Source organism: Phoxinus phoxinus (genome assembly GCF_949152265.1).
Source record: "Phoxinus phoxinus genome assembly, chromosome: 3".
NCBI lineage: Eukaryota > Metazoa > Chordata > Actinopteri > Cypriniformes > Leuciscidae > Phoxinus > Phoxinus phoxinus.
Window position 1 is genome coordinate 31,631,827 of NC_136878.1, and position 16,779 is coordinate 31,648,605.

At 36.7% G+C, this 16,779-nt stretch overlaps 1 protein-coding gene across 2 annotated transcripts in view; it reads right to left on the reverse strand.

The window, feature by feature from the left end:
- Nucleotides 1-3,851: 3,851 nt before the first annotated feature.
- otpb (orthopedia homeobox b) overlaps nt 3,852-16,779 on the reverse strand; it is a 66,655-nt gene continuing 53,727 nt past the window's right edge. Inside the window, exons 1-3 of one of the 2 annotated variants that reach the window (XM_079607674.1) lie at nt 7,056-7,204; nt 6,375-6,766; nt 3,861-5,121 (exon numbers count right to left, since the gene is read on the reverse strand). In XM_079607674.1, the coding sequence (XP_079463800.1) occupies nt 4,618-5,121; nt 6,375-6,766; nt 7,056-7,131 (972 nt within the window). In that variant the 5' untranslated portion in view covers nt 7,132-7,204 and the 3' untranslated portion in view covers nt 3,861-4,617. Of the gene's footprint in view, nt 5,122-6,374; nt 6,767-7,055; nt 7,205-16,779 lie in introns of those variants that run through there. The other variant, XM_079607675.1, reaches the window with a different exon arrangement.

The following is a 16,779-nucleotide window of genomic DNA, read 5'->3' on the forward strand; positions in this document are numbered from 1 at the left end:
CTGCAGAAGACAAACACCATAAAAAGTGTTTTCCATAATAACATTTTCTGTTGAATATTATAACCCAGATTTCGTACATTTGTATAGGCAAAATAATCAACCACGGTGATATCTTATTAGCCTATTATGATTGAGGTGCTGTTTTTACTCACTAAAGTTGAATTATATCACTAAAATATTTTTTTTGTGTGTGTATTTGTATTTTATAGAAATTGATAGGTTATTTTGCTATGTAACAAAGATAGAAATATTGATAAAACAAACCAACAGAGAAACTATTTTCAAAAATGAAAATATTTAATTCATAAGCTTACAGTAGTGTATATAGGCTACTTTTACTTATAAATTGGCCAAACCTAGATTGCGCAGAAAAAAAATAGGCTTTTCTGTTGGTTAGTTCTGTTTTAATTCGTCCATGCTGTTTTGAGAGTATGGCATGTCCCAGTCTGAGACCGGGAGAATCCTCCTGTTGGTCACGGATGTGTGCTCCGTGTGGATAAAGATGGCATCCCGCTGATGTCTGTGACCTTCATGGAGGCTTACTCCTCTGCCAGCCACTGCTTTCTGATTTAGTGCTGCTCTTGTCAGGAGCTGTGAGGTGCTTTCCATGCACTGGCAGAGCAACTCAAGGGCAAGTGTGGACAGGCTGGGTGAAGAAGGAGCACAGATAGAAAAGCAAGGAATGGATTATGTGCATCAGAGGTGCGTTGTTTCTGGAGTGGAGCATGGTATTGTGAAATATAGGCACACATGCAGCCTTCTTCTCATTCATAACTCGAATCCTATTTGTCCTATATATCCCATATCCATGGGACCATGTTATATAAAAAAATGAAGAATGCGGAGAAAGTCTTCTGTGGCCCTAAGGGCCACCTATTAACTGAAAGTTGATTTTTCAACTAACACTTATGACAAAATCTCATTCATTCCGTTTTGGAGAATCTCCTAATTGTGATTATATTCTGTTTTAATCATGAGACACTTGTGCGTTTTGCTCAGTGAACAGAGCATGCGTTCACAGGGGGGCCCGAGAGGCAGAGGGTCTCTCAGAGCAGATGCTAAAACTGATGATGATGGATGTCTACATGGAGACTGTTGAATGATCAGGGGAGGCTTGTGTAGATTCTACATTTTCCATTGTTCCACAAAATCTTATATGCAAATTTACTGGGACAATATCAAAGCAGGGCGACACTCTGAGAGTGGCAATTTCAGATTTTAAATGTCTCTCATTTGTTGCTCTATGAGGTTATAGGCTAACCTCTGTTGTGTGTTCAGTGCTGGGCAGATTGCTTGCAAATTGTAGTCCATTATTGAATACAATCTATACAAAATACATGATATAAAAACAACGTAATCTATTACATTACACATTTTAGGTAATATAATCAGACTACTTTTAGATTACTTTTGACCTAAATTATAACATTTATTTGAATAATATAATCTTGTATCATATATTAATAAAATATACAAAGAGAAATAAAAAGTTTTCCACTTTTGTAATCAACAATGAAGTGCATTAAACTTTAGTTTAGGGTCCAATTCTCACTATTACTATAGTTGATTATTAGCATATAATATTGGCTGTTTATTTGTACTTATAAAGCACAAATTTATATTCTGCATGACCTTATTCTACATCCCTTATTCCTAACCAATACCTAAACATAACAATACCTTACTAACTATTAATAAGCAGTAATTAGGAGATTATTGAGGCAAAAGTCGTATTAACTTAATAGTGAGAATTGGAACCTAAACTAAAGTGTGGCCAATTTTAAATTCTTTTAATTAAAATAAATAAAAATTTTTTTTTAATAAACACTACTAAAAAAAGTTTAAATGTTTTATTTGTTCATGCTGTGTGTAGCCTTCCATGTAATTATAGTCGCCTGACCATTGGACGGTTTGTGTGTGCAATTCCACAAAACATTTGATCATAGCCTATAAGCAATAGGGTTCTTTAGAAAGCGAAATTGAAAATAAAATAAAAACAGAAGACTATAGGGAGAATCTATGAATTCTGAATAATGCAACCATTAGGTAAATTTTAAGTAATCATGGAATCAATAAAAAGTAAATGTAGTCTGATTATGAGTATTTTAAAACATTAAGTAATCTAATTACAAGTATTTTATTTTGGAATCTGATTATGTAATCCTTGGAGGGGCCGGTTGCATAAACCGCTAAGACTAGTCTTAAAAGTTAGACATCTACATTTTTTCTTCAAGACTTTTTCAAATCAGTTACATAAAAACATAGATTGGCCTAATTTGATACCGAAAAGTAAGACTGACTGCCCCTGACTAACTGCTTGTGGGTCATACTAGAACTTGAGACACAGTCTTAACATGATGTTAATCCGACCGGCATTAATCAGTTACTGTATTGGTACCGTGATTTTGCCAAATACAATATTTTGTTGATCCTGAAACAACATTCCTGTTCAAAAATGTAGTCCTAATAAACCTAACCTTACCCATAACTTATCCCTAAAATCAGAGGGAGATGATAGGCGAATAACACTGATGTAGAAGCACCTAACCATGGTTGTAAGCCTAAACTTGACCAAAACTGTAAACTTGTCCCTCAAATCTGATTGGTTACTTGGAACGTTATTACACGATCAACAAAGATGTTAATCCAGGAACATGTTACACTTGTATAATTGCATTGTATAATGTTTTTAAAATTTCAAATGAAAAGAGTGGAATAGTAAACATGTTTTTAATCTGTGACAGGCATTACAGTAATTTCTTGATATCTGGTTATGTTTATTCAGGATCCAGTCTTTTGTCAGTTGTTAAAGGTGATTGCTGAAGTGACAGTGGATGGTTCTTCACACAGTTGAAAGGAATCTTGCTAAATGGGAGACAGCCGAGGCATTGTATCTGAGAAAAGATCAAGCAGATGTTTGTGGGCTGTTACACCTCCTCAGTGGTAACGGTTTTAGATCACACAAAGAGAACAGGAGAACAAACATGGCTGACTAATTGGTTACAATGCTTCGGGTATTTGTCTACAAGAGTCTAAAAGCAGTTAAGCTTTCATCCGGACTTATTGCAACTGGAATTTATTAACTCAATAGTAATGTGCAATATCAAGCAACCTCCTTCAAATGTGTTCTGTGAAATAGCAATAATTGTGTTGGTGTTTTACTGTTCTAGAAGTAAAGCAAAGGGTTAGGGTTATGAGTAATGTGTCCGATTTCCCCCCCACAAATTTCATGTTTCTGCATGAACATGTTTTATCTGTCCAACTATAGCGTAGATGTCTACTAGTATTTACTTTTTCCCAAGAGCTGTAAAATATTTATCTTGTTCCGTTGAAGGATAGGATTCTGTCATCATTTACTCATCGTCTTGTTGTTCAAAACCTCTATGACTTTCTTCTGCTGGACACAAAAATAGGATCATTTTAAGACTCTAGGTGCGCAAATATTTGGGGAACCTTCTGTGCATTCTTGTGTTTTGAAATCATTTTTCAAATCATTTTCATTTAACACTTTATAATAAGGTTTCATTAGTTAACATTAGTTTTTAACTAGCATGAATTAACGAGCAATACATTTTTACAGCATTCATTAACATGTTTTTGTCAGTTAATACAAATGTTAATGTTAATATTGTTTAACAGGGCATAATGTTAACAGATACAACTTTTTGATGTTAAAAATGTATTAGTAAATGTTGAGATTAAAATGAACTAGGAACAATAAATGCTGTAAAAATATTGTAAATTGTACTTGTGAATGAATGTAGTTAACTATAATGTTGTTTGTAAAGTGTTACCATGAAATCAAGGTAATTCTCTGACCTCAGATTTCTATAGAGATCACATACCATACTGAAATTCTTAAAATGATTTTATTCACCCACTTACAATCAGTAATATAAACCTTCCCAATTCTGTTGAATTTGGTAAGATAAGCATTTACGAAAACCATATTTCAGTACAGACAATAAGTTAAAACATATCACAAACATACCAGCAGGTAACAAGATTTTTTTCGTATCTACACAAACACTCAAGTTCATTTTGCTTTATGTAAACAACTTCCTGTTGATCCCGGTTGAAAAAATTACATGCATCTGATCTGAAACCGATTATTTGGAAAGTGGCTCTTAATCCAACGTGTTCTTTTCTGTACCTGAAAAAATCACTCCAACATGTATACGTGCCTTAAAACAATCTGTACATGCACACATGTGGTCCTCATTAACGTGTCCTTTTACATTTAGCTTAGAAAATAATATCACCGATCAGCGAAATAAATATCCCTCCAGTTGTTTCTTCATATGTGAATGAAGAGTCAAATAAATACGCATAAATAAATAAACAACTCGCCATTATTAAAATCAATTGCTAGGAAAACAAAATAAACAAATAAACATGACCAAATCCAACACATAAATAAATTACATACATTTCAAGCATTAAAACTATTACTATAGTCTACATCTGCTGTATATAAGCATTGTCTGCGGATTGTTGGGATTCCATCATCCAGTAAGGCTGCCAATTTGGGTAACCTCATATCCTGAGTGCTCCGTGACTGTTTTTCAGGAATACTTGGGGTTTGTTGTGACAGAAAAGACATCTTGGATGCTCAAATTAGGTGAAACTCATGGAAACGGTGTGCTCAAGTGCTTTACGGCGCAGGGAGGCGATACTAGTCCCTCTCCACATGTCACTGTCCGGGGAGCTACACAGCTGAGGTGAGCCGGTCACATTCGTTGGACCCGAGAGGGACGCGGGCACCATCCCAGGAAATGTGGGTTGATACAGATGCGATTGAAGACCGGAACCGTTTGACGATAAGCTGTTGGAAAGGCCCATGGAGTTTGGTGGGGGGCCAGCTCCGAGACTGCACTGGGACAGGGACTGTGCCATCGCCTGCTGTCGGCCCAGCGAAGGAGGAATCTGCAGCTGTGAGACTCCAGGCATCCCAGCCGCGGCCCAGCGAGTGTCGTTGGCATGAAAAGAGCAGAGACTGTCGCCCATCCCAGACGGAAACTGAGGCAAACCGTGTGTTGGTAGCAAAGTGCCCGGCGACCGGAAAACGTTGGTTGTCTTCTTGCGTTTCTTCCATTTTGCACGTCGATTTTGAAACCATACCTGAAATAAAAATAAAAAACAAACCATTAGAAAGTCGTGCATTTCGTCAGTGAGAATAAATTATTAGGCTATTCAATTTTTCTTTTCTTTTTACAACTAGGCCTATATTTAATTAACAGTTTTCTATACTGGCTTACGTTATATCGCAATTTTAATTGCGTAGAATATATATTTTTAAACGAAATATAGCATAGGCCTATTCTATAATAAATTAGCGCACCATTTCTTACATAAGTTTTTCAGCAAAATGCGAGCGCTTTGGTTTTTAAATATAGCTAAATTGCGCCGTTGTAATAATGGTTCTTTATAAATGCTGAGGTTATGCGCCTTATGAATCATCTTTTTTTCCTATGATTTTTTTTTCTATGTAAAACTATTGGGCTAGGCTATATCCTCACGCACAACTATGCCATAACATGTGACGGGATTTTTTTAAGTAAAAAAAATATACCAAGCAATTTCTTATTTCAAGATGGATATGAGATGGATAGGCTAGTAATGTTTTTCAGACAGCCGGGGATGAAGTCGTTATAGTTAATGTTATCTAGGAGAAAATATGGGCTAGTTTGAGCCTCCGTTATTCATCATGGAACCATAATCAAGTATTTACTCACAAGAAGCGTCCAAAATGAATACGGCTTATTCTGAGATATTTTAACTTGTAGCGCGTATTAGCTCGGAATAATTAGCCTATACCCGGTTAAATTGACGCCAATTATTTAAATTAGCCTAACTATTATTTGATATAGGCTAATTTGCATATATTCACATAGCCTAGGCCTACTGTTAACGAGACAATTCGTAGTTAGGCCCATATAACACGTAGGCTAAAGTAATTGATATGTACATAGCCTACACATGTACTCGTTTAGTTATTTATTTTTTATATTGGAAGCATTTATTTATCTTTTTTTAAAGTGCAATTATTTAATGGCGTTTTTTTGCATAGGCTACTGTAAACTGCGTGCGCACTTTTTTTTAAAAAGAATTCTAGCGCGGCGGGCAGCATATGGGTATTATTTTAGGCTTGACGTTGTTTTGTGAGAATACCCCCTTGTTGAATGCATTGCATACCATGCAATTTATGGAATCATTTACGGATCTTTAGAAGAAGAAAAAAAGATATTCATCATATAATTTCGTTTGGTTTGCTTTCGGTTCATCTCTCTTTTTTTTTTTTTTTTTTTACTGTGTAACCAGCTGGAAAACTCCGTTGCGATGTCAAAGCTGAGCAGGTCCACTCAGGAACTCACCTGAACCCGTGACTCCGTTAAACCAATCCGTAATGCAAGTTCTTCTCTCATGAATATATCAGGGTAGTGGGTTTTAGCAAAGCTCCTTTCTAGTTCGTTCAGCTGCGCTGGAGTAAAGCGGGTCCTGTGGCGTTTCTGTTTCTGGCTTTGTTGGCTAGCCGACTGATTAGAGTTTTGCTGTTGCTGCTTTTCTTGGTCTTTGGCGTTGACCTGCTGCATTCCATTAGGATTGGATCCACCATTGCTAATGTCTTCCCCGGGGAGCAGAGTGGTCCCTTCCACAGTCTCTGTAGCAGAAGTAAGATCTCCGGGGTGTCCAGAGTCAGTACCCCCAAGTCTGCACTTCAAAGCTTCCCGGTGTCCGAGAAGCTCGGCTGCAGCATCTTTCATCCCTGTGGACGCACGTGTCAACAATTTAGCATTCTGTCCAAAAGGCAGGAACATATTAATAGACTGCTAACATTAATCAAGACAGAAAGAACAAATAGTAAGCAGCTTATCGACATTTTTATTACACAAACAATCATAAACATGGTTAGGTATCGCAATCCATCAAAGTCTAATGCATTTATGTGGTAGCTAATTAACAAACATTGCAAGTAAAACTAATACAGATTGAGATATCATTATGTCATCACATTGGTTAAATAGTTTGAAGACTGAAAAAATACTCTAGCTTACAGTGGAGTTGAAGACCGGAGTTGGGTGACGATAACTCACCGAGGCGAGTATCCAAGAGGTCGGCATGAGAGAGCATTGCGCACTGCTGGAGTCACAACTGCTTCCCAAACTACTCTACAACTTTTAACCCTTTTAAAAACGCGCATAGAGCTCAAATGAAGGAAAGTCGTCAGTGCGTTTAAAAAGGCGGTTCCATGTATTATACTGTTCTTTAGAGAGATTGGGAGGCGCTTAATAGTTGGATGAGCGCGTGAGCTTCCACAAATGGGAGCCAATCAGAATTGAGGCTTTGTAAATGTCAGACAACCAACCAGTAAAACGCACAAACCGGCTTCATCTGCAGATGCTCTAGTTCATTTCAAATCTGATTTATTGCAGCGCCTCCTTATTAGCTATACATTTTAAACGACTTCATAATCATGGCAAATAACCAGTGAATAATAAATCTTATTGGTAAAAAGAGGCTTCACAAAAGGTGGAAAAGTCTTATGCTTCTTGACCGACTTAGGATGCAATATCTAAATGCATGGAATAAGACACACTTTTTGTAAGGTGCCTATTTGGTTATCGCCCAACTTTTCGAGGCCCTTTACGAATCGAATAGAGGACGCTGGTCATCCTTGTTTGTGTTCGTGTGAAGGGAATGAACACTATTCTGTGAGCTGGTTGTGTCATTGTACCTTCCTGTGAGTTACAGCTTTATTTGAGTGGAATCCATCTATCAAAAACGATGAATTCTTTGAGGCAGCTAACAACACATCCAAGGTACATTTCCAACTAGTCGTTTTCAAGACCATTAAGCATTTGAAGTAATTAGTGCCAAATCTATGAGCTTTCATCTCAATTATTACAGTGAAATCTGAATAATGCGGGATAATTTAACTGTGTTTAGATATAATGCAAGAAGGCGGTGTAAATCATGTTTGAATTAGGCTAATTTATTTCGTTAAAGGCTTGAGGTGAAACAGTGAAACAGCTACTGATGCGTACTGATGCCTCAGTTGTATCGATGTTTCATCAGCGCTGACGCAAGTAATTTGATTTATTTAATTCAAACTCGCTGACATACATTGCCTAATTTAATCCATTCAGCGAAAGCACATTCGGCAGGCTGTCAAGTTTTCAGCGTATTTTTGTGTAATCAATCAGTTCTCTTTTGTGGCATGAATGTGCACCGGCAAGCCGTTGGACTATGATAGTGATTAAAGGAAGAATATGGGAATCTCGAATAGCCTATCAAAGACCCGTCATATTTCTGTTTTGAGTTTATAATCGGCAATGAGGAGCTTCATTAACACTTTGGGTTCGTCGCGGAGTTTCCTGTAGCTTAAACCGAGCTGCAAGTAGCCTAGGCTAATATACGTTCAGATTAATACATTATTTCAGACAATAAATAATAACGATATATTTACGACGGTGGTTGACATCATTTGAAAAAATATTTTAAAGTGTCAAGGATGTCTAATGGTGGATCGAAATGCAACGTGACAGAAGGTTCAGTAGTGGGGGAAAAAAATACATCCTGATACATAATGGGATATTATAACAGCAATATCTTTGTCGATGGGTCTTTTTTTTATTAGCAACAAATATCTTTACAGGTGCACGCCTTCTAAGTCGACTGTGCATCTAATGAAATTAGAATGCATCATGTAATTATGTCAGCTTTTCTGGTCCTGTTTAATAGAAGTTGGTGATATTGTCATTATAATATCATGAAATCATATTCAAAAGGTTTATTTAAATGTTGCCATTGACAATTTAGCCTTTTTAGAAAAGGAATACTCTAGTTATTATTACCAGCCTATTATTATTATTTTCTATAAATTTAAGTTTTCACATTTCGAATGTGCTCTTGATCTTTTTCCCCCCACAGTAGCCTATTTCTATTGATATGTTACTTACCAATTCCATCCATGAGGAATTCTTATTTATTTTGTGTTTATGACATTGGGATTTGACATAGGTTGGATAATAGGTCCAAAGGGCTTACCATATACCTACCGTGAAATAAGTGAATTGGAAAGTAACACAACGGCTCCTCCATTCAAGCAGACGCGACCCCCGTCGCATCTCATACTGTGATTAGACTTGGTGCCCTCCATGTGGACCCGATTTCAACGTGAGTTATCTGGGGAGAATACAATTATGGCCCTAAATAAAATAATCAGCATTGGACGGCGATTACCGTAATGAAATGGAGCTTTGGTGTGTCACGGAGTGGCTGGCCTCCATTACGGGCCGTAATGAGACTTTTGGGGGTAAGCACGCTCGACAATCATATAAACATGAAAATGTGTTTACTTCGATGTCACCGCTTGCACTAAAACTTTGTTCTCGAAGTGCAAGGTGTAGTCCTGTTTTACAAATGCATAATTAAACTCTGGGCCTTAAAATATGCGATGCAAGCTATCAGCCAAGTTTACTCTGACACAAAGCTTGAACAGAATATAAATAATATAATTAGCTATTAAAAAAAAAACATTTTTTTTTCTTTTATTTTTTTATGTTTGAATCAAGCAATGAACTCAATGTCATATTTCGAGTAGGCTAAAGGATTTGTTGTCATATTTAAAAGACAATAGGCCGATGAATCATTCATTTTAAGAAAGGCCTTCAGTGGCTTGCGAGAAGGGAGGACTTGGGTCAGTGGTCACTCTGAGTTTCTTCAAATTAGGAACATGTGCTAGTAATTATTAAATTCCAGCATAATCACACTGCTAATGCAATTTAATGCATCAGCAAATTAATACCGAAAATAATTAGTTTCACTGACCTTGTACATTGCAAGAAGAGAGTGAAACAGTAATGCTTAAATGAGCCAAACCACTCCCCTTACATCCCGATGTGAATGAGTCTTATATTTTTCATACAGCATAGGTATAGGCTACTCTAAGTAATTTAGCTCTCAAAAAAGTGTTTATCAATGTATCATGTTAATATTGACGAAATGGAGAAAAGTGCAAGTGAATGGGGCTCTTTGAATCTTGATATTATGCGGGTGTGCTCAGTTGCAATAAACCCCTTAGTTAATTGTAGACATGGCCTATTGTAAGCTATTCGTTAAAAAGAAATGGACTGATCCAGTTTCATTAGATTACATGTATTTTACATTTAGCTACCAAATGCTTTACCCATGTCAATTTACATTAAAGGTGAATCATTCCAACACATTGGAACTGCACGTTAAAACAAACAAACAAACAAACAAACAAACAATCAAGGGGGAAACACACTCACATTCGTTATGATAAATAATAAAGTATATTTGACTCCTATACTGATGATACAAATCCAGCAATTTGCGAGCCAGCTGCAAGCCCATTATCTGCAGACCGAGGCGGTTCAGCTCTTTTCTGCTCATTCCACTAATCTCCTGTCTCCACTCCATTTATTTGCCACTTCTCTGCTGCTTGTCCACAAAATACAACTCTAGCGCCTCCAAGATTAATTGATCGTCAATTTAGCTCTAATTCGGACCAAGTCAGGTGGTAAATGGTCTACTTTTACTTGATTGTAACTGAAATGTGTGCAAGTTCCATTGATACATTTTGATTATTTATCAATTACGCACAAACGAGATACATATTGAATAAATTGCAGGCTGATTTTTTTTCTAATAGAGTTTGTAGATATCACTATTTATAATGATTCCGCACTAACAGTTTCTTTCCGGATTTGCTTGCTAACTTGTCGGGATGACAGCACAAAATGCATTTTTCATGAAATCAGCAGTGCGCGTGGGCAAGCTGCCATTTTTCAGGGGCATTATTGGGCAGATCTTCAGTAAAGTGTGATCTTTGCTCAGAAAGCCTGACATACTTTGCCACACTTTGTGTCAGTTACAAATCATTTCAGTCATCAGGGCTTCATGTCATTGTTAGCATACAAACTCACCAAATGAATATTTCATCTGAGATAATCGACTGCAGAAAGAGTTACCCCTGTGGAGGGATTTTGTTCTTATATTGAGGCACTTACGTGAAATATAATAAAGGATCCCTTTTTAATTCAGAGAATAGGGCCTACTTTTTTGTGGACAAAAGTAGCTATATGAAAATAATTTAAACCAACTTAGTTTAACTCAACCAATTACTTTGTTCAATTCTGACATTTTGTTAAGTTGAATGGCATATTAATAAATCCATCCAGTTAACGCACGACTAGATATAGCTGTGTCATTGCAGTTCTAAATGGAAAATATACTCCTCTGTTGCGTAAACTGATCATACTTTTACCACTGAGTCGAAAATTATTTCGTATGAATAATGTAGAAAATTATTTGAATATTGAAAACCCTACAAAACCTATAAGCTGTCCAAAATATATCTTATTTTCCTCAAGACAAGTCAAGATATAGGCCTATCTGTTGGCTTTGTGGCACATCTTGCAAAAGCTCATGCTCATCTGGGGCCCATTTTCAATTTTCTTGTAATCAAAATAAAATCGATATCGCCTCTGCTCACATCACGGAGGAAAACTAACAACACCACTTGTAAATACTTGATATGCGCTTACCAATACTTTCATTTCGCCATAGCAACCGCTCACCCCATTTGTTTTTCAATAAGAACATATTCATTTGTATCTATAGGCTATTTGCCCTGAGACAGATATGATTTCCAAGTAATTCCCTAGCATGACGTTATCTTGTCTAAGGGACCGGGTAGTAGCCAAATGAATTTGGAACATAATCTCTCCACCGCGCTTTATAAACCTTGATAATTACAAGCCATAAATTAAACTTCTTATCATTTAAAACAAAAAAGTAAATCACTTGTTTTGAAAATAGGTGACTTATAGGCTAAGGTACTTTTCCAGGTGTTTACAACCTATTTTTAAAGGAAAGCCTATTGACCAATATGTGCGCAAAGAAGAATTTCGCATCTATTGCCACCTTCCCTCCGTGTCCTCCCTTTTCCCATGACCCCTGATTATTAGTATTTTCCTTGTTTTCCAAACTAATAAGTGCCACCATCAAGCACTTGGAGGCTTCCGGAGGCTGCAGACATGCTGCTCGGTGTAATTGATATTGAACGAGCCGGTGGTAGGCGCGAACTGTTGGCGCTGCTGGATAATTTGCAGTTTAATCAGCGATTGTAATGAGAGTCGCTGATTAGGGGCCGTTTGAAAATAAAAGAGAGTTACAAGGAACGTCTGTCAGGGTCCGATGATAATTCAGAAGTAATTGTCGTGATTAGGGAAAACTGGATGAGTGGCTTATCCTAGTGCGCGGAATAACCGGGGGGTGGCGAGATTTGATATGATGTGGAAGTCAATGTGGAAAAAAATAAATGTAGGATACCACGCAAACATAGGCCTACAGTTTAGTAATAGTTAAAATTAGTTAAGTAGGCCTATATCTTAACTTAACCATATCAAACTTAACCATTTAATCCCTATCGGTCAAAAGGTTTTCATTTATTATTTTAGTTTTAGTGCATTTCCTGCAAATATGGAAAATATTAAAGTCTCAATTAAATATGTTCAGTGTCACATGGTTAGTGCAAAATGTCACATGACCAGAGCAGTTTACTTCCTGTTTGCACCATGGGAAGATGGCTGCATCAAAGCTCCAAAACAAGCAAGGTTAGTAAAGTAAGTTAACAAAGATATGACAAAGATTTTTGGTACACATTATCCTATAGATGTCTGTATATGAATCCAAAAGTATTCAGTTTGGTTGAGTGTGGTCATAGATACAAGAGAAGCAACAATAGTGACCACTGGGATAATACAGTGCATTTGGGTATACACATTTACACAGATTGTTCTACCTATCTCTACTCTGTTCTTTCTTTTAGTTTTACTTTGTGTCAGACGTTCTAGATTTTTTGTAATCTAGATGACCCCCCAGACAACGCATGCAACATTGCAGTCATCCCTCAAAATGAGAAAGAGGCTGTCCTCAGTGGAATCAATTGTCCTTTTTTGTAAAAGGTCAATTGATTTAAGACATACTGTATGACAGTATGTCTGTCTAGTCTTAGTTCAAAATAGTGATGTACTAATTGTGCACTTGGTTCTTACACCTACCTCTATAATGTATCATTTTATTTTGTTGGCCTCTAATTGAATGTGTTAAATGTTTTATGTTCAATATCAATTGGAGTAGTAAGTGAAGGTTGCACTAAAATGTCACAATGACAAAGTTACGGTGAACACTGGACTAAATTAAAAGTTCAAATGTTACAAATAAGTTGCAATATTGATGGGTTTGCACTAATATAACAATGTTATGATATATGTTACAATAAAGTAACAATTTTGAAATGCGTCTTTTATCACAGTATTCCTATCAGTGTTGGGTTTTTATGTATAATAGTAACCCTAGAATGTGATTAGCAAGAGTTTAAAATGTGTTAATAACTGGGCTAAAATAAGAATTTTGATGGCTGCAGAAATATGTTAATTCAGTACACATTATCCCACCGGTCACAATTGTGACTGACCATAAAACAAAATTTTCACCCACACTTTTCCATTAAAAAAAATCCACAAATAGTTATTGTTTGTTTCAAGGGGTTACCAATGACACATCATTTGGATATTTTCATGTCTGGGAAAAAAAAATTCATATCTAGTCTACAGCATACATGCTAATAACAAAGCAACAAAGTGCAGTGGGCCGCATACATGCAGAGAGGTGGTTGCATTTGACATGATGCTTAAATGACAGCTCTGTGGGCATATTTTAACGCAAGCCCAGCGTGGCGGTTCGGGCAACCAATATGAGTGAAAAAGACCAAGAGCACACATCTAAATGCAGTTACGGTGTCCTCGCAGGGTGCGCTGTCTGAATATCAATTACACCATTAGTGCGCATGTGTGTTTGACTGTGGAAGAGCAATTAGTGACGTTCGGAAAGGGGAGAGAATGTTACTGCGGTTACGGCGAGAAGAGCAGGGCATCAGCTGGTGGAAATGAACCATTGTGACACCTGCAGCCAGTCTAGTTAACACACACACACACACACACACACACACACACACACACACACACACACACACACACACACACACACACACACACACACACACACACACACACACACACACACACACACACACACACACACACACACCTAGTACATAAGGAAATCACATACAATCTCACAATTCAAATAAATAGTCAGGTATTATAAATATTAGATTGTGTAATATAGGGTCTGGAGACTGCAACGTAACCCTAACCTCTTTAAAGCCGCCGGTTTCTCTGCTAGACTATCCCCATCTATCCAGTGTCAATGACTGTCTTGTTGAGAGAATCAGTGAGTAAACAGGACTGACAGAGTAGGGAGCTCAACTGATTACTCATACAAATAGACCTCGCGAAGCACACCAGGCTGGAGATGGCTTTTTCTGCCTCTCCAAGGGTCCTCTGTCCACGAGCTCTCACATTGTCCCGCCATCAATCATTCTGTTGTGCCCTGGATGTTCTATAGAGTCACTTAATATCCTTACCTTCATCTCTTTTATACTTTCGGAGCGATGCACCACAGCCACTCGCCCTTTTCTGTCGGATGAGGCCAACAGGCAACAGATCATGAAATGATTTAGTGAGCCCCTGAAGGATATTATCACATGCTATAAACTACATCTGACATCTTATTTAGAGTGCTTCGAGCGCTGAGATCCTAATATTTTGGTGGCGAGTTGTAGACCTACTTGATCCAAATGGGCGGCCAAGACTTAAGGGTAGCCATGCAGCAAAATACTTAAATCAAAATCAGATTGGATTACCATCTGCATTATAGTAGGCCTAAGATGGTTGTGCAATGCAAATTCGCTTTATTAAATGATGCAGATATTTTGTGCCACGTTTAGATTTACTTACCTTTAACTGGTCTCGGTTATATATTTGGGAAAACTTTCTTTGAGAAATACTACTTCCGCAGCTTTGTATGTTTGCATTCATTCGTCTATTCCTGGACATTTTATTTATATAACTTTATAAGAACCGGAAGGGCCACATCATAAGTAAAGAGTAATTAGACCCGATAAGGGATTTCAGTAACACTTTATTTTACAGTGTCATTGTTACATAGGTTACATGTAGTTACTATAGTAATTACAATAAATGATGCATAATTACATGCAACTAACCCTAAACCAAACCAAACCCCTAACCCTATAGTAAGTACATGGAATTACTTAATATTACTCAGTACTTAAATGTATAATTACTGTACAGTGTAACAAAGACATTTCCAGTTACCCTTTATTTTAAGGTGTTACTGAGTAATAGTTGACTATAGGATTAGGATTAGGTTTGTAACATGTAATTATGCACAATTTATTGTAATTACTATAGTAACTGTAACGTGTAACACAGACTACAATAAGGTGTTACTGTTTAACTGTTGGGTAACACTAAGATTCCATTTGTTAACATTAGTTAGTTAACAAGAACTAACAATGAAAAATACATCTAAACCATTTATTACTTTTTAGTTCATGTCAATTCCAACATTTACTAATACATTACTAAAACATGTTAATGTTATTTAATGAACCTCAGCTAACAATGAAGAGTGTTATATTTTTTATCAACTAATATTAACAAAGATTACGAAACACTGTAACAAATGCATTCCACAATTTTAGTTAATATTTGTTTTGCATTTTAAAAGTGTCACAAATTGCTGTGATAAATCTACTGCCATCCATGGGAGTTTCACTCATCAGTATTATTGTTGCCAGTGTACTAAAAACATTATTATTATGTGTCATAAGTATTGCAAGTGGCATTAATCGGCCACTAAAACAATGATAGGATGAACTGGCAATTCATCTTTACCGTCAAAACCAGGCAAAATAATTGCAATTCAGGGTCTCATATTGTGCATGTGGCCTGTGTGTGAAATGGAGACATCACCTCTGCCTGTTCTGTATTTATGAGGGCAGAGCGGCCACGCATGAGTACATCTCTGTGTGCAGTTTGTTTGCGCAAGCGTTGCAGTATGTATTTGGGGGGGAATGACAGATAGTAGAACACACAGACTGTGAATGTACAGATTGTGTATAAAAAAAATGTTATAATGTATACATTTGAAAATACAATTTATTCTATATCTCATGTGTAACATGTAACCCTGGCTCTTAACATTAAGGTCCATCCGTGTGACTGTGGTCTTGGCACGAGGCCAGTTTTCCCAGTGATCAGCAAGCAAAGTCACCCAACCAAAGTCGAAGGACGGCTTTCAAATTCATAAAATTCATAGGATTCTTCACAAATGAATGAACACAATTTTCTATCAATTTCCTCATTATGCAAATACGCACAACACCAAATTTGGATCAATTAGGGACCCTATAGTTCCAAATTTAACCATTTATACAGTAATTGCTGGGACTATCAAATAATTACTTTGCTAATTTGGAATATTTGTGACAGACATAGCAAATTCAAACACAAATAATGTTTCATTCAGGTAAGCACTGCACACCCGATCAATATCAGCACAATGTAGGAATTTCAAGGTTTGTTTTTAGAATTTGTTCATAAAATGTGCTGATTCTGTGCAAGCAGAATATATTTATCCAGAATTTATCCAAAAATATAGGCCTATAGATTTTATAGCCTATAGATCAGAAAACATGTTACAACATCACACTAATGAGGTATGTTATTTATTTTCCATTTGCACGTGGGTTTTTGCTAATTATGGGTATGGTTTCTAAATATGCAGCCACTAATAATAAGACCAATACATTATCACAGA